Raw genomic sequence first — 27,909 nt, forward strand, 5'->3', positions numbered from 1 at the left:
CTCCACTGGCAGGACACCCAGGGCTCCCGGGCACCGTCACCACAGAGACACCCCCCGACCCCAGCCTGGGGCAGCAGTGGGGCCCCTGCAGCCGGGGCAGAACCAGCAGTCAAGGGCCGGGGGAGGTGGGGACCCACCAGAGACTCAGTCCAAAATGTCCGTCTCGAAGGGGACCAGGTGGTAATAGGATAGGTTGGTGACATAAGCTGCTGGGTCATCGCCATCCTCCAGCTCTGAGGTAAATTCACCACCATTCTCAAACCTGAAAAGGAAAGTTCAGAGGTGAGGGCTGGGGCTGGCTCACTGACCGCCCTGCCCCCACACCCACCGAAGTGGAGGAAAAAAGGGTAGAAGGTCATTGGCAGGAGGGTGCTTAGGGGTCAACGCCAAATACTGTGGAAGGGCTTTCCACGAGGCTCCTCATGAGGCACAGGCTCATCGGACCGACGGGCACGGTCTTCTCAATGCCGGCTTAGGAAGAGTGGGAAGAACCATGGTGACAAATGAAGGAGGCGAAATGGACCCTTCTCTAAAGACCGGGACAGCCCTGGTTGTCGCTGCCTTAGACATTGCTGTCGTATTCATGACCCAGTATTTACCGAGGCATTCATTCATTCGCTCGTTCACAGAGTGACTCTTTTTCTCTGTCCAGGGATCACTCTGTGTCAAGCTCTGGGACACGGCCAGAAGCAAGGCAGGGAGCCAGTTTGTGGGAACCGGAGCCCACCCCGTGCAGCGCCCCACAGACAACAGCACAGACGAATGGGAAAAGCCACCGTGGTCACAAGCTCACCCCTGAGCACATCCGTGGGACAGGTGTGCCAGTGACTTAGGGGACTGAAAGCACCGGTCCAGAGAGGATCTGGGTGTGGGGCTGGGGCAGGTCATGGAGGGAGGCTTCCTTCTGGGGGGCGGTGTAATCAAGTTGGGGGTTTACGTGGGGGGGAGCAGGCAGGAAGTACTGGGGAAGAATATGTTCTCCCAACATATGGTGACTAATGCCTTCCTGAACCTCATTCCCCCAGGAACTGAAACCATTTTCACTCCCTGTCTAACCCAGACATGGCCTCCTAAGCTAGAAAAAGAGACTCCAGATTTTTAAAACAGAGCAACAAGTGCCTGAAGGACATTCTCCCCAGGAAGGGAAACAGAGATGCTGCTGTGCTTTCTCCATTTTCCTCAACTGAGGATCAGTCCCAACAAAGCGGGGGCGGGGCAGCGGTGGGAGGAGGCGGGCTCCCCCCCTGCTCTCAGGGGCTCTCCCAGCAGGAAGGGCCCCGCGGAGCCCACAGTGCACAGTGTGTCCCTGCGGTGATTCCTGGCACTGGAAGGCGTCGCTAACTGGTCCACTGTATCTGGAAGGGTCGGGCGTGACCAGGAAGAGCACGAACTGAGCCATGACACGGGACCCGCATGGGGGGCAGAGAAAAGGCCCAGCCCCTGCACACAGAGCGCTGCTTGCAGCACCCTGCTGACCCCCACAATGGGCTCACTTCCTTTCAGTCTAAGCTGGAAGTTAAAAGTGGAGGAGGTTTGAAATCGGACAGAAAAGGCCGCAGAGGCACGTTTTCCTCTACCTCCACAGTGAGGGGTGAGTGTGGCGATATGCAGGGCCTCCCCTCATCCATCGCAGGGGCAGGGGCTCGGGGCTCAGGGCTCAGGGCCGGCTCCTCCTGCCCACACTGCCCGCCCCAGTAGCTCGAGGCGGCGGAGAAAGATCTAGCTGCCGACACACGTGTGCACAGCCCCCGAGGCAGCAAGTCTCAGGCAGGAAAGACCAGCTCTCCGACTTTATTACAGGATGTGCTCTCTTCCCGGAAACCAACATTGGAATGAATTAAAAGAGGACTGTTGGATGCAGGAAAAGGCTCAGCCAGGCGAGGGACAGGGCCAAGATGCAGCCCTGCCCAGACATTTTCCTACACCTCCTGCCCTGAGATCAGATGACCCTGAGAACCCAGGGAGGGAGGGGAAGCTGGGACGCTGGGGAAAATGAGTCACCAGGCTGAGTCCAGTGGCCTCATCAGTCCCCAGTGGCCCTCAGCAGGCCTGGCAAATACCTCTGCTCCTAACCTGTGAGGACGGAGGGAAGGGCTCGCCTCAGTCCTGGGTGAATTTCCTGGGAGCACGGCAACCACTCCAGCCAACCAGGGTCATCACCAGAGGCCCCACTAGCCTGCTGACTCACACCCCTGTTCCCTGAGTGCAGTGCGGTCTGCTCCTGGGTTCTGGAACCTCCCTGCCCCAGAAGCGTGGATACTGCCTGCTTGGCTGCATGACACACGTCCTAACGGCAGGCTTGATAGCACTGAATTCACAGTGTCAGGGCCAAACGGTCACCCTCAGGTACACTGAGGACGGCTGTGGCAGGGCAGCAAAGCCTTGTTCCTCCAATGTCATCTCTCTGTGACCTCCCGTCCCCATCATCCATCCCCATCACCCGCCTGACAGCCCCGTGGAGTATTCAAACAGATGGGTCCTGAGAGACAGCCAGCGGCCGACATCAGCCACCCAGACAAAACCCTGGCAAGCCCGCCTCAGGAATTCCCTCTAAACGCTCCCCTGAGCCGCTCCGAAGCAGACGTTTCTTTGTTAAGCCTTTGTGGGATCACGGAGGTGTTTCTTGCTCAGTTTCCTGCCTCAGGCATCCTGGAGTCAGGGGGCCCCATGCTAAGGTGTGTCATCCCTGTCCATGCAAAGCTGTGGGGTTCCGTTACCACCCTTGCTTTCTCTCTGTGTGCTTCTCTCCTCAGCAAAACTATTCACAGTTCAACTTACTTGTCAAATCTGGCCAGGTGCAGGACGGCCTCTTCGGCCTGACACCAGAAAAGCCCCCCCGCCCCCCCCGCCGCCCCCCACCCCCACCCCGCGCGCGCGCCAGGGATACTGTGAAGCCAGAGCTAGGACCCTGCAGCAACTGGTGATAAGGGACGGTCTCCACCTGTCCCTCCTCCATCGAGACAACCCCTTACCAGAAGCTTCTCCCATGAAGCTAAAGGACCTCTCCTTCCGGGCACCCACTTAGCATCTAGCAATCTTGTACCCCCTTGGTGCTGTCATGGAGGACCCCCAGCTTGTGAACGAATGAGCTATCTGTAGACACAGACAGTGGGCACAATGCCATGTGGTGTCACAGCAAGGCGTGCAAAGGGACAAGCACCTTTCAGAGAAGGGCCACCCCCTGCAGCCTCACCAGCATATCCTTTGACACAAGCATCTCGTGACATCTCCATGGTGGGGGATCCTTGTGCCATCCACCCAAGAGACATCCGAGAAACTGAGAAAGTGGGAGCTGCTGGCCAGAACCAGCTCCGTGGGCCTGACGGGCTCCCACTGTGCTTGGTCACAGAGCAAGGGTCCAGTGGAGGAGGCCCCAGCCGCCTGCGGGAGCTCAGGGACATCCTGGGCTCATGCTCTGCTCTGCGGTCGGCTGGCCTGGGTGTGTCTCAGCACCGGAGTCCGTCCGAGTGTGTGTGTATCTGCGGCTCAGTGGGTGGGGCTGGGTGGGGGACCCCAAGGCTCCTGGATCCCGGGCTGTGCTGCTCATGGGCCCACAGGGAGACTCTGAGCACCAAGCGCCACCTGTGGGGGCTCCTGGGCCAGGGGCTCCCATTTACAATGACCCTGGGAGAGCCCCAGGGGCCCCATAAGAGAAGAGAAGCCAGGAGAGGTTAAATAACTTCCTGAAGCTCACGTAACCAGGAAGAGCCATGGGGTTGGCCCTGAAATCAACAGAAGCCAAGTTGTGATGTCCCCTCAAGCTGCCTCTCGATAATTCCCAAGGACGCGACCCGGAAGTGCACCAAGGATGAAGGAGGCTGGTGTCGCCAGGTGTCGGGCTTTCCTAGAGCACTTAATCGTGCTTAAAATTCGGTTCTTAGAGAAGGAGGGACAGGGAAGGTGGTGGTGTCTTTGGCTGTCCGGCCTCCACTAATCAGACACACCCTCCGTCCCCTCAGAACAGGCCCAGCAGCACCAGGCTCCAGCCCGTGAGCCTTACAGAGGCCACCTCAGAGTCCGGAGAACCTCCAGCCCTGTGATGTGACGCCATGCAGGTGACACTTCTCCCCATCCCAGGAGACCAGGCCCTTGGAGCCAGGAGGCTTACGGCCGCCATACCTCCTCAGGGCCCAGCACACACCAGACCCGGAAGCCTGTCCACTTCTCCTCGATGCCCCCTCACAGACGTGGTCAAAGGAACTTTGCTCCCACAAGCTTTAGGAAGCAAGCTCTCACTGACCTCCAGAAAAGGTGAACATTTTAAATAAGTATCCACATACAGGTAGGATGGCTCAATGTCTCTACCACATCTGCTTCCGCCAGAGCTCTGGGTGGGCCGTGAACTCCAGCCTCTGGCTCCTGCTGACAGTTCAGGGATCCCTTCTATCAAACTATATTCAAATCAGTGTACTTACAGGTGCTCCGCTGGATCCACACCCAGGTGTTGGTCTTTTCCGTTTGGTATACTGTGGTCAATGACGATGGTTTCCGTATTTGCTAAGCAAAATCCATTGGACCTCATGATTTCTGAAAAATGAAAACCATGAAGTAAATATTCAAGAGGGGCCAGAGTTTGAAGATTTGGGCTTATACCTATCTCTCTACTTCCCCCTCCATCTACTGCCCCAAGTTCTCCCCCACACTCCAAGGGAATGCTCCACACCCCAGAGGCCCATTCTGGAGCTCTGCCACACAGATCCGGGAGCCAATGCCAACCTCCACAGAAACCCCACCTGAGGACCCTGGGCAAGCCAAGAGGCACATCTCTCTCTCCAGAAAGATGCTCTGAATTGTACCAGCACCCTCCTAAAAAGCCTTCCCCATTGGTTTAAAGCTGGGGTAGACAGAATACTGAGCTCACGTCTATCGGTCTGGGTTTGGGTCTGGGTCCATCACACACTGCCGCCGGGAGGCCTTGCACAGGTACCCAGTCTCCCCTGTGCCTGAGATGCGGATGACACTGTCTGCCGCCTGGGTAGCTGTGAGGGTCAGCGGAGATCAGTATGCATTTTTAACCAAATGGGCAACTTCGCTTTTTTACTTTATATAATTCTGTACACAAATTGATTTTTTTTTACCTGTATGCACAAATTTTGCTAATTTAAAAAGGCCAACAGAGTAGTCCACGTTGGCCTTATGGGGTGGGCTTCCAAGGGAAGTCTGGTGTTTACCCAGCCCTGGGAGAGGAGAGGACAGGCACGCCTGGACGTGTGGCCCCTGACACAGCCCCAGGCTGGGAGCCCGGGCACTGCCGCTCAGCCCAACCAGGAACTCCAAGGTCTTGGGCCTCAGTATCCTCATCTAGAGAATTCCAGAATATTACTGGATGATCTCCAAGGATCCCTTCAACTCTAAACTCCCATGAACTCCCAGATTCCATCACGCCATCTGGTCCATTTAAGTATAAGAAGCCAATGCGGCATGACTGACTTCTCATATCTGGTGTAGTTTTTATTTACATGTCCCCAGGGAATGTGTTTCTGTCACTTCGGTAGATTAAATACGCTCTAAGAATTGATCTGGTGGCCATTACCAGTTCTCCTTGGTGTTGGGGTTCTCCAGTCCGCTGGGAAGCTGCCTGAGCCCCTAACCTCAGCTCTTAGTCAGCTAAGTGCCATGTTCACTGCCCTGTCTGTCCTCTCAGATCAGGCCCTCTCCTTACCTCATCTTAAAAAAAGATGCTTAGAATCGACTCCAAATTTCTAGGGCATTCGCAAATGTAAAGGATTATCATCTTCCCATTCAGAGCCTCGCACAGAAACACACAGCTCAAAATAGCTTTCCTCTCCTACTGGGCTGGCACAGGTAACAGAAACATTCCTCACTGCCCGCAGTCTCCCTGGGCACCTGCCACAATTGTTTGGAAGACTGTTTTCTTTCATTTTTTTTCTTACATCTCATAATTTCGATTTTTTTATTCCCATGCATGGGTTTGTTTTTCTCATAAGTATAGTTGTAACTTCCTATTTAATCTTTCCAGATACCCGGTTCTCAGTTCTTCGAATTTCTCTCCATGGGAAGAGAATTAGGGAAACTACACAAAAACGAAGAAAAAAAAAAAGATTTCCTCTTCAGCCCCACAGGAATAAAACGACACTTCATCAATCAGATTTGCCAAGTAATTGCTACCATCTCACTTGACTTTCTGCAGAAGTGACAGCTCATGTTTCTTTGGTCTTTTGAAACACCAGCCCCGTTAGTCACTCTCTGGGTGACATCATCAGCACATTGCTCTTCCCAGCCCTTCCCTGCCCACCCCGCCCCTCCGTGTTGGAGCTCACCCGCCCTCCCTGTGCAAGGACAAGCTTGCAGAGCCCGAAGTCATGAGAAGGAGCCCAAGACTCAGTGAAAAGTCAGTGCTGGGAAGCTCCGGGATCAACGACATTTGTACCCAAGTCTGAGTGAACAGACTCTGAATATGACTAAATAGTAACAAGAAAGACTAAGATTTCCACGCCTCTCAAATCAAAATGTATGGCAGCACAGAACCACTTTCTTTATTGCTTCTTACTAACTCTGCCTCAAATGTGTCCGTCTCAAAAGCACATCACACCTCAGCCGGCTGACCCCCTCCAGCCCCTTCTCCCACCCCTTTGCTAAGGGAGTTTGGAGGGGAAAATCCTACAAGTGAAAAAAACGTCAGTGCAGCAAAACATTTCTGACCGTGATGAAGAGTTACCTTGCAGAGGAACTTTCGAACTTCCTAATCTTCCTTAAATGTGAAATTGGAGCTCTAAGAAATGGAGTCCTTACCAGCTTCCCAAAACAGATTTGTAACAAATCACTCCTTAACTCCCCCTGCAAAGAAATCTCTGTACACAGACATGTGGTTTAATTGTTTGCAAGGCAAGCTTTAAACTCCAGTTCTGCTACTATGCCTGGGGAGCAGGTTACTGCTTGCTCGCTTTCCTCATCCGTAAAATGGGCATAATGGTACCCATCTTAAAAGCACAGGTGCAGATGAAAAGAGATGGTATTTAAAAGAAACTAATACATGTTGGGGGCTGGGTAAGTGGTAGTGATGACTGTCGTTACTGCTAATGTCTTCATATCTGCTGTGTCATGCAAATAAAAAGAACCAAAGAAAGTGCTATGATTACAGAACAGTGCTCATTTCTGAAGCCTATCCTCAAACAGGATAAACTGCGAACGTCTTAGAAGTCGGCTTAGTCCCAATAGCAAAAATCACTGGCCAGTGTAATTACTTTAATTGCATACATGACTGATTCCATGAAACAGGTCCCTTTCAAGCGACTTTTCTGCATTCATATTTTTTTCACATAGAGAGTTCTGCTTTGCCATTTCTTAACTTTCTATTTTGAGCTAATTTTAAATCACAGAGAAGTTACAAAAACACTAGAGCGTACTCATGTATCCCTCACCAGCTCGTCCTGATGTTAACATTTCATGACACTATGGTGCAATGATCAAAGCTGGACTTAACCAGACACCTCCCTTACTGGTGTGTCACAGGCGTTTCCGGACCCAGCCCAGGATCCCTTCTTGCCTTCAGTTGCTGTGTCCTAGTTCTGTGCAGATTCTGACGGTTCCTCTGTCTCTCCTCATCTCTCATGAAACTGACACTTTGGGAGGGGCTGGTGAGTTATTTTATCGACGGTCCCCCAATTTGTCTGATGGCTTCGCGCTCCGTGGAGCGTTCCAGGCAGGAATCCTGCAGAGTGACCCCACGTCCCCTCCCTGCATCCTGTCAGGGGGTGTGATGTCAACAGGCCTTGTTCCTGGGCTGTCCACCAGGATCACTTGCATAAGAAGTTTCTGCCGGGTTCACTCTTTCTCTTCACAGTGAATAAATATCTTGGGGGAGATGCATTGAGACTGTACACAATCTGTTTCTCCTCGAACTTTTCCCGCTCATCTTAGCATCTGCCAATGGATCTTTCCTGCAACAATGACAGTTGACCCTTGAACAATACGGGTTTGAACTGCATGGGTCCACTCATATGTGTTTTGGGGTTTTTTGGGAAAAAAACAGTGCAGTACTACAAATGTATTTTTTCTTCCTTAGATTTTCTTAACATTTTCTTTTCTCTAGCTTACTTGTGTAAGAATAGCTAATACATAGAAGATACAAAGTATATGTTAATCAAATGTTTACGTTGTGGTAAGGCTTCCGGTTAGCAGTGGGCTACCAGTGCTTAAGTTTGTGGGGGGGGGGGGGGTCAAAGTTATATGTGGATTTTCGACAGTGCAGGGGGTCGGCTCCCCTAACCCTTGCGTTGTTCAGGGGTCAACGGTATGACTGTGGTGTGTGCCTGGAGACGATTTTTCTATTTTTTCAGCTGTAGCCATGTTTTCATCTGCCCCATAGGCCACCGTTCCTTCAGTTCGGTAATACCTATGTTCTTCTTCTCCTGCGGACGTTAGCTCAGTCCTGAAAGCATTGACGGTGTAGCTTCCCTCCATTCAAATCCTCTCTCCCATGACATTTTCGGTGTAGGCCGGCAATCAAACAAAACCCAAAGCCCCGACTTTTTATTAATTGGAACTGGACTAATCTTGTACGGTGAAAATTAAGGTTGAGATTGTACAGATGCTTGGTTAATGAAATACGAAATTAGGATTCATTTCCAGGCCCCCCCCCAACCCTGAATAATTAGATTTTTGTGGTTTATGTAGATTATTAGTCCAAGCAGCCAGATCACGGCTGGGGTTTACGCATCCTGTTAAGCACAGACACAGCGCTTAAAACCGTGTAGAAAACTATATTTATGTTTTTCTGATTCCATAAACATGCAGGTTCACATGGGAGGAAGAATATTTAAGGTGGTACCTGCCCCAAGCATCCCGGAGCAGCCTCAGGATGTGGCTAGCACCTGGCGCCATCTAGCGGAGCCCTGGCCACGAAGCCGTCTCTGTGGCTGTGCATTCAGAGCCTCCAAGCAGCCCGGGCGTAAAGCAAGGCGCCGGGCAGCCTAGGTCAGCGCCTGTCCCCCATGGTGCCCCCTCCGTACGTGCCACATCGACAGTATAAGAAGGCATTAAAAAAATCCGAGAGGAAAGGAGGAGGAAGGGTGGGGTGAGCTGCAGCAGGAAGGGGCATTTTCAGGAATGAGTGGAATTTAGCAGGACAGGATGGACAGGCGGGGTTTGTGTGAACAGAGGGAGGATGGGAGCCCGCAGCACAGCAAAGCCCCACCAAGGGGGGAGGCTGAGGGTCTGGAGCAAAGGGTTCTATGCCGATGGCACCAAAAAGCTAGCCAGACTCTGGCACGCTGGAATGACTAGGGCACTTGGCCTTTATCATGAGTATAAGGTTTTGAGAAGATGAACACGCTTAGTAAGTCAGAGTTCCAGAATGACTGACCTCAGTATTCAGGGTCTGTCCTGGGGCAGGAGGGAGGCTGAGAGAGACAGAGACCTGCGGATATTCCCAGGGGTGGCCATGCTGCCCAGAGCCTGAGGCTCCCAGCCTGGGGGGCCCCCCCGGAAACCACAAACACCCACATAGGAGAACAAGACTACAGAACGTGGCTTGCCCCTGTGTAGACTAGTTCTTCAAAGGGATGTTAGTGCCATTGTAAACAAAGGTTTCATTGAAAAGTATTTTTGAATTTACCATAGTTCGTTGTCTTCACATATTTATTTCCTCACTCAGTGAGTAATGAAAGTATAACTCACATCCCTGCCTACACATCTACACACTAATTTATGGCAAGAAGCACTAGCTCAGACAGAGTGAGGGCTGGCTAGTCCTGGGGCAGAGATGGGGAGGTTGGGGTGCTTCCAGGGGAGAAGGCCCAGACTTGGTGCCCCAACCATCAGAGCGGATGAAGAGGATGAAAGCCCCGCGAGACAGAATCTTAGCTCTGGAAGGGTGGGAGAGGCTTCTCCCAGCCTGCCAATCCTGGGAGGGATGCCTTTGACAGGCCCCTGGCCTTTGCACGGAGGCGCGGGGCTTCCAGCAATAGACTTGCAAGAGGTATTCACAGACTCCATTGTTAGGCAGAGCTCTGTTGTTACAAAGTGCTCTGAGCCGAGCCCAAACCACTGCAGTTACTTCCACCCACTGCACCGTGCCTGCAAGCTAAAACCTGTCCTCAGTCCTCACAAAAAGACCCAGAGAATGTAGTTAAAACCTCACATGGGATGCTGCAATTATCCCTGTTAAATTGCACCTCATGATTTTCAGCCCTTTGGGATAAACATGGGTCATGCGTTGATCCATGTCACAGGTATAAATAGGACAGCAGACAGAGGGCTGGGAGTGTCTCCAGGTTGCTGCACTCCAGGAATTAATCAGAAGCAACTCCGCGCCATCCCTCTCATGCTTGGGGCTTTCGGGGTCAACCGGAAGCAAGCGTCCAGCTCCTGCCACCAATGCAAGGCCCTGAAAGAGTTCTGTTGCTCTTTGCTCTCCTATTTGCTCAAAACAGAAAGAAATAAAGCAAAGCGGAGACACCAGTGCTGGGACTCTTCTGCTCAGGATGAAAGAACGGAGACTTGCCCACACTCTAGGTGACAGCACGTGAAACCCACCATGAGTGACAATTAGCATCCCAGAGCCCTCGCTGAGCCCTTCACGACTGGGGTCCACAGACACCCAAGCAGGATAAATGACCGCCATTTCTCCTATAAAGAAGGTTCTGGATACTAGGTGCCAGCTAAGGAGGGATGCCCAAACACTCCTGCTCTTTTTCCTAGGAACACACAGGAAGCTATGTTGGATAGACATCAAAAGTAGCAGACCCCAAAAACCTAGGCCTGCCAGCCATCCTGCACACACACAGTCACATCTAATGCGCTTTCCGTTCAGGTCCCCGAACTTGCCCACCCTCTCCACCCCTCTCCTGCACACAGTTAGGAATCTCATCCCTGCTGGGGCACGTAGCTCAGTGAGGACACTTTTCTACCAAAGACATTCGCCACCACCCTCCCAACTTGTCCTCCGTCTCTGCATCGCCGTGAACCCCCAGTGCCTTCTTAGGAGACAGATCTGGGTTCAGATGCGCTCTCACCTCCTGACTGTTCTTCCTCATCTTCCAGGGTCTTCCTCCTGCACCGCTCCTTCTGCTCTCCTCCCTCCTCCATTCGGAAATAGAGAGCGCTGGACGCAGAATCCCTCCTCCCCTCCTTCCTACAGATCAAGACCACCGTCTGCAGGATCTCCCCTTGAGCCAAGCTGTGTCTCCTCTTCCAGCTGCCTTTCCTCCCTTTATGCTGGCCACACTCCCGCAGGATCTCACTCACATGCCGCTCTTGGGACCAGCCAAGCTGACTGTCCTTTGCCTGGGGCAGCCCCAGGTCTGAGACTCTGGGATGGAGCTTTTTTCCCCACAAAATGCCCCTTAGCAGCCTTCTCCAAAACAGTGCTGCAAAAATTAAAGTCTAGTGTTCTAACAACACGTGCAACCCAGATCCAGAAAGCTCCCAAACAGGGAGAAGTCCCAGCTTCCCCCTCCTTTCCCTCCACCCCACAGGTGAGCCGGGAGGCAGCTCCTCTCAGCTGACATTTGCCTCTTCGGTGCTAGTGGGGCGTGGTCTCATGTCGACGCTAGTGACACCTGAACTGTGTGCTCCCCTTTCTGTACTGGCTGCCCCAAACCCAAATCCACTGCCACATTATGTGGAACCATCTTCTTGCAGCAGCCTAGACTCCTGATTGCCCTTGTCCACTTCTCAATGCCTCATTAATGTGTTCATTGTGACACTATTTCTTAAGAAAGTTCCAACTGATATACCGAGTTACTCCCTTTGGAAATTGGAGAAGTGTAAACTGTAGGTCGGTGGGTGGAAGACATATTGTTTCATGAAAATCGGGTAACAGCCTCCACCCACTCTTATTCTTTTGGACCGTCTTTCTGGATCCCAAGGGTAGAAGGTGTGCCCAGCTGCGAGACAGTGAACTGGAAGGGTTTCCGGGAAACCACGGCCACCCACGGCAGTACCTGGCCTCCCCACGCCTTCCCTGTAGCTCTTACCTGATATTTTCACCGGACTCTGAAAGCTGGGTTGAATTTTATGTACATTGTCATTTTTTAACACCTGATCCAGAGGAGATCTTTCAAAGAAGGTGAGCACAACTTCTGACCTGGAATACTGGGAATAAGTACGTTAATTACTAAACTTGAATTCTCCCTGGAGGTGGCCTCGTCCTAGGCTGACGCCCCCGCACCGTTCCGATGCTCTGCGGGACCGGTGACACTGATGCTGCTGCAGTCATGACCCAACTTTCATTTACTGATGGCCCCATGTGGCAAAAATGCAAGGCCCCAGGGACAGACGGGATTCGGTAAATGGAAACTATGGCAAGTTTTTCTGAGCGCTTGGTATGTGCCAGGGTTTTGCACACGTGTCCCTTCACCTTACTATAAACTGTGAGTGTGTTGACTTTCTCCATTCGCAGAGGAGGAATTGGACCCCCACGGGAGTCAAGTGGGCCCCAAGTCCACCCCGGTTCTTCATCTCTCCACACAAAGCTTGCCAACGTCATTGAAAGGGCATCTGCCGACGTGGATGCTAACACCCTTCTTGGCTCCCATATATCCCCTTCCAAAATACAGTCTGCAAGACCGGTGGGCTTCTGAGTGGAGGCAAGAAAGCAAAGACCATGGCGGTGGAGGGACCATGTCTCTTCCTACTCAGCCCATCCTTGGCCCCTTACTTCCACTCCTCACCAAGGAGAAAACAATGCAGCCGCAAGACCCCACCAAAGACTTCCTTTCCGCTGGTTATATCCGCCCCTCCCCGTGGTCCCCGTCCAGGGAGGGAGCAAGCAGGTAAGCGAGTGGGCGCAGCGGGTATGTGGCGGCTGTCAGGAGGTGATCCCACCCCAGCCCGGAGCAGATCGCACTCACTTTGCACGGCATGCTTATGATGGTCTTCAGCAACTTCTCCACCTCATTGAGCCTGGTCTCTATATCGTGGGCCTCCTTTATGGCGACCAGTCCTGGAATTGAGACAGAAATGCCTGAAGTCAAAAAAACGAAAACAAAAACAAGACCAGGAAATGTGCTCCTAAGTTAAATACAGAACAGACATTCCCATGACAAGGAGGCCACTGCCCAGTGTCCCCCTCTACCAAAGATGTCTGGGAATATTTACTCAGCCTTACTCTGAAAGCCCTGCTCTCAATCTCATGTTAAGTTTCCGTGACCCAATGAATGATTTACGTGTGTGCTGCGGTGGACGATGACCCCCCAAAAGGAGAAGTCTGGCAGGCTGGGGACAGTGGCATGACTGGGGAAGGTAGATGTAAGCCAGGGATCGACGTCCCCTCTGAATGGGACAGTCTGGGCCGGCCCCGTGAACACCGGGACCAGGCCGTGGCTTGGCTGGGGACCACTCAGCCCCTGGCAGGTGGTGGCTGCAGCCTGCAGCGGGGGGAGGTGGCCCAGGACCTGCCCAGCCCCAACCACACAGTGGAAGGGCTTGCTCGGCTGGCCTCAGCGGACCGCACGGCAGGGCACGTGTAAATGATGCCTACGTTTAGACAAGTCATTTAAATGCTGGGTTTGGAAGGGGAAATGTCAGATCTTTACCCAGGAAAAAACCAAAGTGGGTATGACTCACAGCACTTTTCACAAATCTGAACACCCACCCTCGTTGCACATAACAGGGGTCCTGAGTGGCTGCTGGGAAGGAGAGCCTTTCGTGTGTAAAATACGAGAGCTGAAAGCCTGGAGACCGGGGTGCACGTCTATCTCCCCGTGAGCAAGAAAGAACCCAAGTCTCCTCGTTTCAGTTTCTACACAGCAGCGTCCTAGGGATTCGGGAATGGCATTCCCAAGGACACTGACCTCTTTTCCGTGCTTCGTGTGACCCAGCGTGACGGTCCCCGGGAGCCACGACCCAACCAGGCACTGAATCATCCCAGAACTATTTTATTAGTTGCTGAGTCTAAGGTTTTCAGTTCTGGTTTGGTTTGGTTTTGCAGAAGAAAGACTTGGTTTTTAGGCAATTCATCAACTGAGACTACATAAGTCATCAACTTAATTTCCTAAACTACATGACTGAACAAACACACAGTCCGTGGAAGCAGGGGCAGCCCAAACACTGGGTGAAGACATGCCCCAAAGCCCGTGCTGTCGCAGGGGGATCCTTCAAGCAGCCTGAGTCACGGCCAACTTCTAGGAATGGCCAGGAATGGTGGCAAGGCCACCTCGGGTGTCGAGGGGCTGTCTGGGCTTGCCCACCCCCTCAGCCCCGCAGGCCCAGGCGGCCAGCCAGCAGCTGGTCAGGGGGCAGGAGGCCCAAGGGGGCTGGCTGGGCCGTGGCTAGTCCGCTGAGCAGCCTGGGGTCTCTGTCCGTAAGGCCCAGGCACACACCCCAGCATGACACCCCAGCAGTCACTGGAGAAAGGGACTGGGCCTTCTCTACCTTCTTCCCTCTTCCTCGCATTACCAGGCCCCACCACAACCCCCTGCACGTTCTGGGAAGCAGACCGAAGAAGGAAAACAGTGCCAGATTCTCAGGGTGCTTCTTCTCCAGGCCCTGAATTCCTTGCTTAGAAGTACACACACAGACACACACGCACACATGCACACACGCACGCACGCTGTGCTGCCCTTTGCACCAAAATGCTTTCATCTTTGGCTTGCTACAAGGGAGTCGACACAGGAAAAGATGCCCGATGCAAAACCCTCTGGAAAATTGTTTTTAATGAGAGGACAATTAAATAACTCGTCCCCACCGAATGCTTTATTCTAGGATGAACAAAACTATTATTGAAGTTCAACTTCCGTTACCTCTAGAATACAAGTTTTAAATCAATCAAGCTTATGACACGGTGGTTGTGTTTTTCTATTCCTAGGTCCTTCTGTAGGAAGATTAGCCTCTTGTCTGATCAAAGCATCAGCATAGGCATACCCAGTTTATAGGATATAAATCATAATTTAACAATCTTAAATTAGTATAGAGGTTTCTAATTCTTACAGTTGTGCCTTAGTGACATATTTTTGGTTACATCTTTGATTTTATTAATGTTCAGCCTACGATTGGGTTTATAACTGCAAAGTTATATATATAGTCAGATAAATACGTTCTGCTCTGTACTGATCTTTTTTTTTAGGATGGCTAGCAAATGAAACATAGGACTTAGTTAAATATGAATTTCAGATAAAGAGTGAATAACGCAATAGTATGGACAGACTTATACTAAAAAATTGTTTGCTATTTATCTGAAAATCAAACTTAACTTGGTGTTCTGTATTTTATCTGGCAACCCTATCTTCCTGGTAGGGTGTTCTATTTTCCGGAACGAAGTAGAAAAAAGACAAGAAGTACCCTCCCTGATTGACCCCAGCCCACCTCACCGGCTCTGTGCCCTGCGACTCCCCATACCCTCCTGCCAATCTCAAAGGTCCACGCTACCCAAACACAACCCCCTGACTTTCCCCAACCTCCAGGCTCACAGGTGGGAACATCCCACCCACCCCTTAAGGGGGGGGCACATGCCATCTGTTCTGTGAAGCCTTCCCCACATCCGAAGAGGGAACTCAAGCTGCCTCTGGGCTCCCAGAGAACTCTCCTGACCTCTGCGATATTCATTATTCAGCACTGTGACTGCTCCTGGACCTAAGGGTCTCCCCAAGGCCACCGTGTGCAAACCTGAGGGGAGCAGGTGCCTCCGTTCCTCTCACTGTTATCAATCAGCTCAGGTCAGGGCCTGACACATGCAGGGGATTCGATGTTCATTGGCTGTTTGTTGGCTGAGTCAAGTTGCAGAAGAGAGTGCAGAAGTCTAGCATTAGTGATCGTCTGTGGGTGTGCCCCATCTCGCCCCATAGGATGGTAACCCTAACTCATACTTCTCGGCCCCACACTCAGCCAGCCCCCCACCAGAACCCGCTGCCAGCCAGCTCGAGGTCACAGGCCTGACAGCCACGTGGCATCGTGCGTGAGTCATCAGCCATGCCGGCTTGATTTCATCTGTGGAAGTGTGCGGAACCATACCGCTTCCTGTGACCTGTCTTTATGTTCCTGATGGCAGCCAGATGGTTCTCCTTGGAAATGTAAACACGCCTCCAAATGAAAGGAGGCTGAGGAAATTTAACGAGGCAAAGAAAGATGCTGGAATCCCTCGCTGCAAGAACAGAAACGACAGGTGACTGCTTTTTAGCTGGGGGCACACTTTATCATTTGCTTCTCCGTCCTGGCTTCCCGGGTGACAGTCGAGCTGGCAATGTGGATCAGCTTCCTTACGGTGCTGTCCTCCCTTCTCTGAGGAAAGGTATCCATGGGGCCACAAGCAGCACTGGCCTCTTCCCCAGCAGGGGCCTCAGCTGGTCAAAGGCAGAGGGATTCAGGAAATGATGGATCCAGCTGAATGCTCTGAAACCCGCCAAACAGCAGCTACCTCCACCAACCAGAGCTCAGAGCGCAGCAAGTGCCCCAACACCCCACACGCGCATCAAGGAGTCACCAGTCTCCAAGCAGCTCCCGGCAGCCTGGCTTTCCCTTCTCTCCGGGGCCCTGGACATCACCCTCCTCAATTGTTTTAAAAGTGCCTCCCATCAAATGATGGCTACCTTCAATGTGTTAGGAAAATATTTTTAAGAAAGACAAACCCCAAACAGCCACAGGGCAAATATGAACTAAATCTTCATTTTAAAATTTCATACGCACTGGGGTTTCTTCCTTCGGACTTCTCCGTTTCATAATGGGTAGAAAATTCAGACACCTATTACGAGACCCAAAATTATCAAAAATTCTTAAAACTTCTCAGTGCTGAAGGTGAAGCTGCAAACAGAATGTGCACGTGGGACACTGCGTTACTTTTCAGGGGCAGGTGGCAAGAACCGAGCCCACGAAGGACCACCACCCCAAACAGACGGATTATACCCGTTGGGGTTCCTTCTCCCCTATCTGCTGTATTTTTCCTTTGTGACCCAATAGCTTTGGTTTTTAATGGTTGGTAAAGCTTCTCCGAATAGGAACTGTTTATAGTAAATAACAATTTTAAACCTTATTTTCAAAAATAGCTTAAACACGATAATCTAAATACTTTTGGCTTTTATGTTCCAAATATTGTGGATGGAACGATGATTCTGTGGGGACCTTGTCTGACTCCGTTTTCCAGTCTGACGTGGTAATAACAAAAACTGTAGGCGGGCAAATGGTGATTTTGCAGAGTTGAACAGAAAACTTGCGCTTCTACTGGGTAGGAGACTGTCATTCCATAAATAGCCAGCAGGGGGTGCTAGCACTCTGCCGTACCCACCGGGTTCAGTCTGGTGAGGACAGAAGGGAACATGGTCCACCCGCACATTTTAATTGTTAGGAAGTAGACTCAGAAAGACTTCACAGCCTCTGGAAATTTCTCTAATTTCTGATAAGGCAGAGTCACTAACAGAACCTCCATTTGTAAAATTTCCCTCTAGCCAGTTTGTGATGTGGAAATTTTAACCAGATTAGCCTCAAACAAGTAAAGATTTGAATCTGAAAGACTGATAACTCACGATTATATATAAATTTCAGTGTGCCAACTTAAGTATATGTGGAGGCCAAAAATCTACCTAGAGCCGCCAGGGTGCCCTTTCTTTCTAAACAACTTTAGCATTGAAAATTAAGAAACCAAAATGTGATTCTGTCATTTTCAAGATTAGCAGCTTTTTTTTTTTTTTTTTTTAGTTTTATTTATTTATTTGACAGAGAATGAGAGAGAGAACAAGCAGGGGGAGCGGCAGGCAGGGGGAGAAGGAGCAGCAGACTCCCTCCTGAGCAGGGAGCCCTATACGGGTCTTGATCCCAGCACCCTGGGATCATGACCTGAGCCGAAGGCAGATGCTTAACGTACTGAGCCACCCAGGCGCCCCCAGGATTAGCTTCTTTATGCAAACATAATCACCTGACTTATTCTTGGAACCCAAACTGAACATGCTGGAGTCAGCACAAAGACTTATCAGTGAAAGCAAACACAAACCAGTTTCCTAACCTCAGAAACCCTGGGTCCAAAGTCGCACATTTCAGTAAGTGGAGGCTTTGGGATGAACACCTCTGGTAACTGCCAGGCTGGACTCTGGAGGTCGGAATCTAACCTGAGTGCCTTCTGCCATCGTTCCAGCAATAAAGACAAGGTGCTTCTTGGATCAATTGGTAAGGAAGAATGTCCTTTTCAAAGCACATTAAGAAGTGCCCATTACCCCCAAGAACATGTCTCTTAGAGGAGACTCACACAGCAGAGCCCTAGGGAAATTTTCTGTAAAGCGAACTTTCAAACTGAGTCCAATAATAAATTGCATTGAAAGATTTCCTTCTCCATTTAATAAATGTGTCCATCAGCACACCGGACAGCAAGGCTGCGGGCTCAGGCAGGTGAGGAATGCAGGGTCAGCCTGCGTGCAGAAGAGCTATTCTTTAAGGTGGTGTATAATGAGAGTTTTGGAAGCAAAATCTTTTAAATCTTCTAGGGAAATTTTCAATGCTGATTTCCCAAGTACCTGTTTTCTAAATAGGAGGCCGACATTCAAGAACTGGAGAGTAAGAAATGATGTGCTTGAGAGCGTAAGGGGGCTGGTTCTTCTGTCACACTTAAACATCCCAGTGGGAGTCCCAACTCCCGGGGAGTCCGTGGTTACTCCATTCTGGCAGGTCGCCCTGTTCCATGTGGGGGGTGTTGAGCAGCATTTCTGGAAGGACAGAATCCCTCTCTGCCCCTCGCCCCCCCGCTGCTGGTGGTTCCGGCGAGTTCACCCTCCCTCCGGTAGGCTGCCCGCTTTGGCGATGCTCACACCGGGCTGTAAGAGGTGGGAGCTGCTGGGCACTAATTTCTCCTGTGCGTCTTTCCAAGAACGAAAAGCAGGGCAGAGAAAGGAGCAGGAGGTCACAGAAGAGGCAGAGAAGAAACAGCACTTCCCCGAGAATCCAAGAAGGGGCTGAGAGGAGAAGATCCTCCTTTCTCTGCTTCTTCCTGCGCCTGGGAGGTGCCCCCTTGAAAGATGTGTTCTTTCATCAGCAGGAGAGAATGAGTGCTGGACTCCACCGTACCGGGCTTCACTGTGCCCTTCCCCAGCCCCTGCTTCCCTGAGCCTCTTCCTTATCGTCTCCGATAAAAGCACAATTCCCTTACTGAAATTCCCACCTAATGCATTGCAGGACCGCTCCCTCAGCTAGTCTGTCTTGGAACATCAACGGTACTTAGGGCACACCAGCCCCTGCTAGGCTTCCAAAACAGGAAGCACGCACTCACCCACGCATCCTAAACTACCCCCTGGCTCCCACTCGGTGCCTGGCACCCTATCGCATGGTGGGGGTACCGGGGCTGGAAAGACAGAAGGGCAGGACCCCGGGCTCCCCAGGGCTTTCTTGCTAGCCTGGACAATGGACATGTGGCAAACACTGGCCACAAACACTGGCCACAAAGAGCAGGGTGTCACCTGGGGGGGCCAGGAAGACTCGCAGCAGGGGACTACTCTCGCCAGGGTCAGAGATCTGAAGGGTGAGCAGATAGAGAGGGCCAAGGGGGGAGGAGAAGAACAGGGAGTGGGGTCAGGAAGTGTGGAGGCCCTAAGGAGGCCAGATGGCGAGGACTACGAGCCCCGACAAACTGCATTAAGGGGTTTACCCACAGAGGGCACTGGGGAGCCATGGCTTCCCACGTAGGTTCTGGTCCCAAGAACTCTACCCACTTGGCAGCTGCATTTCTTACAGTAATGTATACACCCGCCCTAGGATTCCACAGTAATCTCTGCCTTGTGAAATTGTACCCTGGAGCACAGTCCCCAAGCCTGACCCGCACGCAGCACCACATTCTAGTTTCTGGATTGGCAAAGCCACAGGCCTGGTCTGCAGGGGTCCCACTGAGGTAAATAATGGCAGTGACCCCCTTTGTGGGTGCTCTCTTTAGCCTGGGCGGGAGCTTTCACCATCCCTGCCTCCTAGGGACCTGAGGATGGAAGATGGACGGCTGCCTGGGGAGAGGATGCGGTCAGGAGCAGCAGGTGGGGGGCTGGACCCACGCTCGCCCATCTGGACAACTCTCGGTGAGGATGCTGTGTGTCCGAGAGCAAAGGGCAGAAGCTCCAGGGACCCATGGTCCTGAGTCCAAAGCCGGCAGTTCTCAGGTCTCAGGTGTCCGGGCGGTTCTGGGTACTTTGCAGCTGTCAGTGCTTGGGCCCTCCAGCAGCCTTGCCTGAGATATCATCACGGGATTTCATCAATCAGGCTCCCGGGGCTTGGGAACTAAGTGACTGCCTGAAGTCACTGCACGAGGAGCAGGGGACAGAGCCGGCCTCTGAATCCTCACCTGTCTGCCTCCAAAGCCCACGCCTTCAACCACTCAGCCTGACCCTCTCCCACGGGGACCATGCAATATCCCCAGGGGTGTCACTACAACTCTGACCCCTCCCACCTGGACCCTGTGTCCCCAGGTAGGTCCCCAATCTTGCAGGGCCTGGGGGATTTTCTCCCGCAGGAAGCAGGATGGGTTTCTGCTGGGATGAAGATACTCTATGTAGAAGCTTCAATCACATGTTATTCCTTCCCTCCTCCCTCTCTACCCTCTGTCCAATTACTGCTCATCAGATTTTTCCTGCTGATTCTAAGCTACGTATCAGCAAAGGGTGATTACGATGTTTTGTTCTTAAAACAAATATGAAAGCTTGCCAGTATAAATTAGCCACAGAGCTAAGTGGCTCCGTTCACAGTCATGACTCAATTTCAGGGGCGGGGTGAGGAGGGCGAATAGGAGGTCTCTGTTTGGAGAACCACATCACCCAGCACGTGGGTCTGTGCTGGGGCGAGACACACCTGAAGGGAGGCCAGTCTGGCCAGCAAAGAACGGCGCACAGGCCCCTCTGCCTCTGCTTGGCCCCTGCCCCACCCCTCAAGGACAGCATGCAGATCAGGTGGCCCTGGGGAGCTTCTCAGGCCTGTTCCTGGACATGGGGACCATTTTTTAGTGATGACAATCAAAAGTGTCCAGGGGATGCCTAGTGTCACCCAAGAAAGTAAAAGTGAACACAAATACCAACAAAAAGCAATTTCAGCGGGTCAGCAACACCAACCACTGGCCCAGACGCGCTCCTCAGGTTACTGTCTCTGCACTCCCTCCCCAGGATGGCAGGGGGGGGCCCATGGCCTCGATGTCTGCTAGCGAGGCCACACGGGTCAAATGCATGTGGGGCTCAGACTCACTACCAGCCTGTCCTCCCTCTCCCCAGTCCTTCTCCACGCCCGTGCTGAGCTTTGCTGAGAACTGGCCAACTGATCAAATCCCCATTATTTCACTAACTTGGCAAGGCCCCGTCACCTTCCACTGGCATTGGAATCTACCCTGTCCTTGATTCTTCATCACGCAGGAACATCTTTCGCCTTTTGGAAAAGCGTTTGTAGAAACAGACAGCAGAGACACATGAGGCCCAGACTTGTTTTAGAAGGAACGAGGACCCGTGTCCCTGCGGGCCAGCCCGAGGGCAGTCAGGAAGCCACCAGGAGGCTCAAGGGGCTGTCTGCTCTCGAGAAGCAGGCCAAATTTCTCCTTGGGAATTTGGTGGAAAGCAACCATGACCTAGAAGCAAGCCACCTAACCACCTATGTGAGTTTCTGGCACGTTCCTTTTCTAGCTGAGAGGTGAAGTCGGGTCACCTGGGGCCCCCGACACAGTCTGAGATCTGATGGGATGAGATCACAAGTCCAAGAACCATTTCAGCCAAGTGGCCATGAGGGCCCTGGAGCCCCGGGAAAGGAAATTGCCACGAAGCCCGCTACACATTTGGGGGAGAGAGATAAAACAGAAGGCAGAGAGAGGAGAGCGGGCTGCGTGGGGGCGGCGGACATGGACATGCCGGCGTGGGACCAGGACGGCGTGCTGCCCCGGGGCCTGGGAAAAGTGCACGCACCACACATTGAGCAGAGCTGCAAGAATACATTTGTGAATCAAAAAAAATACCCCCAGGGGCGCCTGGGTGGCACAGCGGTTAAGCGTCTGCCTTCGGCTCAGGGGGTGATCCCGGCGTTATGGGATCGAGCCCCGCATCGGGCTCCTCCGCTATGAGCCTGCTTCTTCCTCTCCCACTCCCCCTGCTTGTGTTCCCTCTCTTGCTGGCTGTCTCTATCTCTGTTGAATAAATAAATAAAATCTTAAAAAAAAAGAATACCCCCAAATCCCCGTGAGAAGTGAAAGCTGCCCCTGCCCGAAGGGGCAGGATGCTGCAAAGTGAAGCAACACAAGGGCCCCAGCTGGGGGGGGGGGGAGGGGTTTGGGAGGCAAAGGGCAGGGCCCCGCTCAGTAACCACCAGGCTGCAGGGGCCCCTCAGGCCGCAGAGCTGGGCTTGCTGCCTCTGGTCTGCTGCCTGCCGGGGACCGTGTGGCCTCTGATCTCGTTCCTGCCACCTTCACTAAGGGAGTAGGCTCGGTGGCTCTGCAGTTGCTCCCCTCCCTCAGCTGGCGTTCTCCCCTCTAGTTTCGGGAGAGGAGCAGAGCTTCTCCCCTGCAGTCCATGTGAGCAATACTGGGCAGGCTCAGGGCCTGGGAGCGCAGGCTGGGCTGTGGGAACCTGGCAACTGTGTCTGCGTCGGGCCCTTTCTCATTCTCTCCTGGATGCCCTAACTCCGGTCCTCGGAATCTCACACCTAAGACCCGACCGTCTTCGTCTATGCAGGTAGCTTAATGTCCTCGGTGACAAAGGTGAACACGGACCTGGACGCTAGCACCACACCCAGGCCCTCAGTAACCGGCCTTATTCAGAGAAAACACTAAAATACCGCATTGAAGCTGGGCCCCTCCCCCAGCCTCCCCTCCCCCAGCCCTCCCAGTGAATGGCAAGGTCCACTCCTCAGGCTGAAAGCTGGAGTAGGGACCCTCCTCTACTCCCACATGTGCTCTCTCAGGTTATCTCCTGCCTCTCCCTGCCGGACACCTCAGTGTTTGACCATTTCTCACACCTGCTCTGCTGCACTTGGCTCCACAGCCTAGCACCTGTCCCCCATCTCCCTGCCTCCCCCGTGCTCCCCACCAGTCTTTCTCAGCACAGCAGCCAGAGTGCACTCAGCTCTGCCCACTCCCTCCTCCCTGATCACTGACTCTCCACATCCTTCTCCTCGCTCCAGCCATGACGACCTCCTCCTCCTCACTCCTGGAAGCCGCCAGTCCTATGCTGGCCTCAGGGCCTTTGCACTTGCTCTTACCTCTGCCTGGAATGCTTGCTTCCCTAGATATTGACAAAGTGGCTTGCTCCCTCCCTTCCTTCAGGTCTGGACTCAAAGGTCACTTCGTTTGAGACTTTCTGGGGAACCTTATCTGAGAGTCCTCCCCCTAGAAGTCATAGCCCGTTTCCTTGCTTACTTTTTTCCTTCTGAATATTTATCACTATCTAATATATTATTTATTTATCTTTGTTTATTGTTGGATTTCTCCCAACCACAATATGAGAATCACGAGGGCAGGAATTGTTTTGGGTCTCTTTTGATCACTGCTGTGTCTCCACCACCTAGAATGATGGCTGGCACATAGCGGGCATTCAGCAGATACTCACTGCAAGAATGAATGTGAAACCAAAATGTTGGATCTCACGGTAATCAAGAATCAAAGATCACCTGACTACTTTGGAAATAGAATCTCTTGCTGGAGTGGTGACCAGGATGGCTCAGAATTCACAAGGCCTGAAATCGGTGCTTTAAAAAAAAAAAAAAAAATCAAAATAGTCAAAGAGCCCCAAACAGTCAATCAAAGATTCTGCATGTTTATGTTTTAACGTGTAAACCTTTTCAGATGTAAGAGATGGAAAAGGAGGGAGACCCTGACCAGGGTCAGGAAACCCAGAACCACGCAATGTATTATGCAGAGAGAATTCAGGTTCAAGACTCAGCCCCACTGGTGTAGGGTGTAGGAAAACCAAAAGGAACTCCTTGATCACCCAGAGATAATATCCACAGGAAGCAGCCGTCTCCATCTCCTCGGGCTGGGCCACCAGAAAGGATGGGTGGGTACCTCAGATCCAGAGGAAGAAGACGGTGAGGTGGGAAGCCAAGATTCCAAGGAAAAAGGACGGAGGACAGCAGCAGGACAAGTCCCGAGGTCAGCCCTGCCCAAGAGAAGGCCAGGAAAGTAAGTGGGCGAGCGAGGTCCCTGCACGCGTGCAGGGCCTGAAATATCTTTACATGTGCACCAGGTGAAACATTCAAGGCCACGGACCATCCTGGAGCCTAACACCACAGTGTGGGTGCAAAAGGGAGAGAAAAGCACATTCTCTCCACATAAACATTCTCCCCCACTGCAAGACTTGAGGGACTAAGAAAAAGGCTCAGCATCCTTTTAATTGCATGCAGATTCAAAAATGCAAGTGGGGGCCAAGGCTTTCACACCCCATGAGGGCGTTCAGTCAGACATTTATAAGAGCTACCAGCCTGCTGCCAATATGAGCTCCGAACCCCAGATCTGCTCACAAAGTTTGTTAATAAGTAGAGAGCACAAATCTAACCCAGCCCAGAAGTATTTTGATAAATTTCAAGCGCGGGAATCTGATGGGGAACTATACTGGGGAAGCCGGACATTCCCCATACAACGCACGCGTCCGGTTGCCTTTTGTATTTACAGTTTGTATATCCAGACAATCTTTTTATGCAAATAATAAATCTGCATGTAAATCAGGTAGAATCTTCTCTTACATTACTATTACATATTTGATTCAGTGAACAATTTCCCTGGACTTAAAAGACTCTAAGAAAGGAAAAGGGTTCCCCTTTTCCTGTCCCCAACTCAAGGGATGCCCGGGGGCAGCATCGGCTTGCCTCCGTGCAGAGAATCAAGGACCGGGACAAAGAATTAAGGTCACCCCTTCCTCTGGTCCCAGGTCCCCATCTCCTCCCCTCCAGGGGGTGCTGGCCCGGGCCTCACAGAGGTCTCCGCGGAATAGCACTCCAGCCCAGGCAAAGGGGGCCAACAGTTCCAGTACCAGGCCCTTTCCACCCAATCGCTGGTCCTCATCCTAAGCACCTCCACCACCCCCGGCAGCACGGCTAACACCCAGAACTCCTTTCTCCCCCCTTCAGATACTTGAGCAGCTCTCCTATTCCCCTGAACCTTCTTTTGTCCCTGGTAATCCCCCTCTTCCTAAACCTTTCTTCAGAGACACTGTGTGTCTACACTTCAGGAATCCAGAACTGACCCAGCACAACTAGCATGAGCATAGGCGGACTGGAGCCAGGGTGTGTGCAAGGCAGGTCCGGTGTCTCACACTCACCACCCTTCTGCTCCAGGCAAGTTGTTTTCACTACCAGATCCCAGGGCCTCCCCACTGGCCTCAACCCTTGCCAGCAGCAGCCGATGCTGAGGGTAACAAGAACAACTAGTGTGTACGAGGGCTTACTATACGAGACACTATACTGTGCATTTTAATCCTCACCAAAGGAAAAAAAAAAGTAGGACTAGTACTATGTTACAGGGGAGGAGCCCAAGTCCAGCCCATCTGCCTGTCTGCGGTCCCAGCTGAGCTGTGCCACCTGACCGGAGCAAGGCCTGGCAAGGACAGGGGAGGGCATGTGCCCTGGCCAGCTCTCAGGGGCTCTAATTTGTTAATGGCCAACCTTGTTCCAGCAAGGATGGAAGTCCCTGGATAAACTGTTGCAAGCTTTCTTGATTTGGGCATTTATTAGTTTAAAAAAAAAAATACAACATACACACCCAAATAGCAAATCCAAGGAAAACTGCTCCCATGCTTGAAATAACACTCAACTATGTCCAGAATGGCAATGAATACGAGAATCTGGGGAGCGAGGAGAAGCGTGAAAGGCAGGCCATCTCACTCAGGGCCCTCAGACTTGCAGGCTTTGGGAGCCTTTCGGAACGATGTGTCCGCCAGAGGATGTGTCATGAGAACTGAGCTAATTATCCACATAATTCACACATTGGGGCGGGGATCAGCAGGGGGAAGTAGAGGTTATCTCAAGACCTCAGGCAGACCAGCAGCTAAGGAGACTTGTTTGGGCCACTCTCAGCTTCAGTAAATGTTCCCCAAAGGTGCCCCCAGGTCTGTTTAGAAGATTGTGGAAAGGAAGGCCTCTGGGTGAAGTGTGACCATTCTCAGAGCTGGGGGTGGTCACAATGCTGGAGTTGGGGAAGGACTGCTCAGAGCCCTACAGACTTTCCTGGCCCCTTCTCCGCAAGCCTTCTCCTACCCACCTACCCCCTTCTGGCCTCCACTTCAGCCTCTCTCACGAGCTTCCTTCCCTCTTCCGGCCGCCTCTCCGACTGGCCTCCAAAGTGCAGCCGGTGGGATGGGCGTCAGCCTGGCAGGAGGAAATGGGAAGCCACAGCAGTTCTCTGAGAACTCGAATCCCTAGGAGCCAAGGCAGTCACACGGCCCGGGAGGAGGCAGGCCGCAGTTAATCAAACCCGAATGCGCCCCACCCCTGGGGTGGGGACCTGGGCTCTCTCCCCACAGTCGGCAGCAGGGAGGCCCCTCCGGACGAGTGACAGAAGGCTGCGTGGCACCTCGTACTCAGGCTGCTCTGTCACGGGAGAAGACCAGAGGCGCGGCCCCTTCCAGTGGAGCACTCCGAGGGGGGCGGCTGCCAGACACAACGCGACCCCAATAGGACGCTGTTGTTAACTCTTTCCAAACATTTCACCAGCCCTCTCCTGTCGCTTTCGGGGCGGGGCGGGGGTCACAGCCAGCCCCCGCCCCCCCCCCCGAGGGTGAGGAGGAAGGCAGGCCGCCACTCCGGAGCAGGGGCTGGGTTGAGAGGCCTGGGGGTCACCCCGACACTGGCCGCTGTACTGGTACTGGTCAGTGACTCGTCCTTGGGGACAGTCGGGGTGCCCGTCTTGCCGATCTCCGCCTGGAGGGCCTCAGGGCTCCAAGAGTTGGTTCCTCGTCCTCCTACCACTGCCGCCCTGGGCGCCCTTTATTTGGGGGCGCAAGATCTAAGTGTCCCCTGTCCCGGGCCAGGGACGGAGGGGAAAGCCGCAATCTCGGCTTCAGTAACTTCCCCTCCTGCCTTCACTGCACTGTAAAATTACCTTGCAACCACATCTCCCCCTAAGATTCCATCCGAGGCGCCCCCCCGCCCCACCCCGGTGTCCGCGGCCCCCGAACCTTGCCGCAGCGGCGCGCGCGCTAGCTCCGGCCGGTCCTCAGGGAAGGCGTCGCGGAGGCGCTGCCACAGGCGGCCGAGGTCCGCGAAGCTGCGGTGCAGGTACAGCACGCTGCGGTCCGACCACTCGGTGCGGATCTCGAAGAACTCCTCCTCGTCGCCGCGCCGGCTGACGATGAGCCTGCGGATGCCGTTCACCCAGCAGCCGCGCACGAACATGTTCACGAGCGAGGTGCCCTCAAACACCGCCGACGCCATGCCGCGGGCCGCGCATGCCCCCGCCTCCGGGGGCGCCTTCGGCCCCCGCCCGCCCGCCCGCCGGGCCGGGGTCTGCCTGAGGTCTGCCCGGAGCCGGGATCGCGCTGGGATCTGTCCAGGGCCGGGGTGCGTCCGAGCTCTCCGGGGCCGGGATCGGGCCGCCGCCGTGTGCCTGCGGTCTGCCCGGGAACGGGGTCTCTCCGAGGTCAGGGTCCGTCCGAGGTCTGTCGGGAGCCGGGAGCCGGGAGCCGGCCAGGGTCTGCCTGTGGTCTGCCCGGAGCCGGGATCCGGCCGGAGTCCGCCTAGAGCCGGGGTCCGTCCGAGGTCTGAGGGAGCCGGGGTCCGTCTGGCGGCTGTCAAGGGCCGGAGTCCGTCGTAACCCGGGTCTGTCCGGGGTCCGCCCCCGGCCTCCGCGCGCACTCGCGGCGAAGCGCGGCGACAAGTCGGTCGGGCCCGGCCGAGCTGCGTCTTTATAAGGCACTTCCCATCGCGGGCGGCGCGGTCGTCGACGTCGAGGCTGCCGCCGCCGCCTTCCTCCCTCCTCCGGGCGAGCGGACGCGCCGCGGGCTGTGAGCGGAGGGGGTGGCCTGGCCCGCCGCGCCCCGCGCCGCCCACGCGAAGCCCGAGCTGCTGGGGCCGCGGGCACCCCGGCCGCCGGGA

The 27,909-nt window shown here is 53.4% G+C and overlaps 1 protein-coding gene across 1 annotated transcript; it reads right to left on the bottom strand.

Moving 5' to 3' along the window:
- Positions 1-27,909, bottom strand: PXDC1 (PX domain containing 1). Its single transcript, XM_045811548.2, has 5 exons — positions 26,994-27,909; positions 12,816-12,907; positions 11,940-12,057; positions 4,416-4,527; positions 1-262 (listed from the first exon to the last, which is right to left on the bottom strand). Exons 1-5 carry the CDS (start codon positions 27,247-27,249, stop codon positions 145-147), a joined length of 696 nt encoding a protein of 231 aa, XP_045667504.1. The 5' UTR covers positions 27,250-27,909; the 3' UTR covers positions 1-144.

Source organism: Ursus americanus, chromosome 32 (assembly GCF_024610735.1).
Source record: "Ursus americanus isolate L20-20 chromosome 32, mUrsAme1.1.p, whole genome shotgun sequence".
Lineage (NCBI taxonomy): Eukaryota > Metazoa > Chordata > Mammalia > Carnivora > Ursidae > Ursus > Ursus americanus.

Excerpts from the sequence above, each read along its gene's own strand:
- PXDC1 (XM_045811548.2), bottom strand. The coding sequence starts at position 27,249 with ATGGCGTCGGCGGTGTTTGAGGGCACCTCGCTCGTGAACATGTTCGTG. Across the intron at positions 12,908-26,993 it reads GCGCGCGCCGCTGCGGCAAG|GACTGGTCGCCATAAAGGAG; the intron begins GTTCGGGGGCCG and ends TCTCAATTCCAG. Across the intron at positions 12,058-12,815 it reads TCATAAGCATGCCGTGCAAA|TATTCCAGGTCAGAAGTTGT; the intron begins GTGAGTGCGATC and ends ACTTATTCCCAG.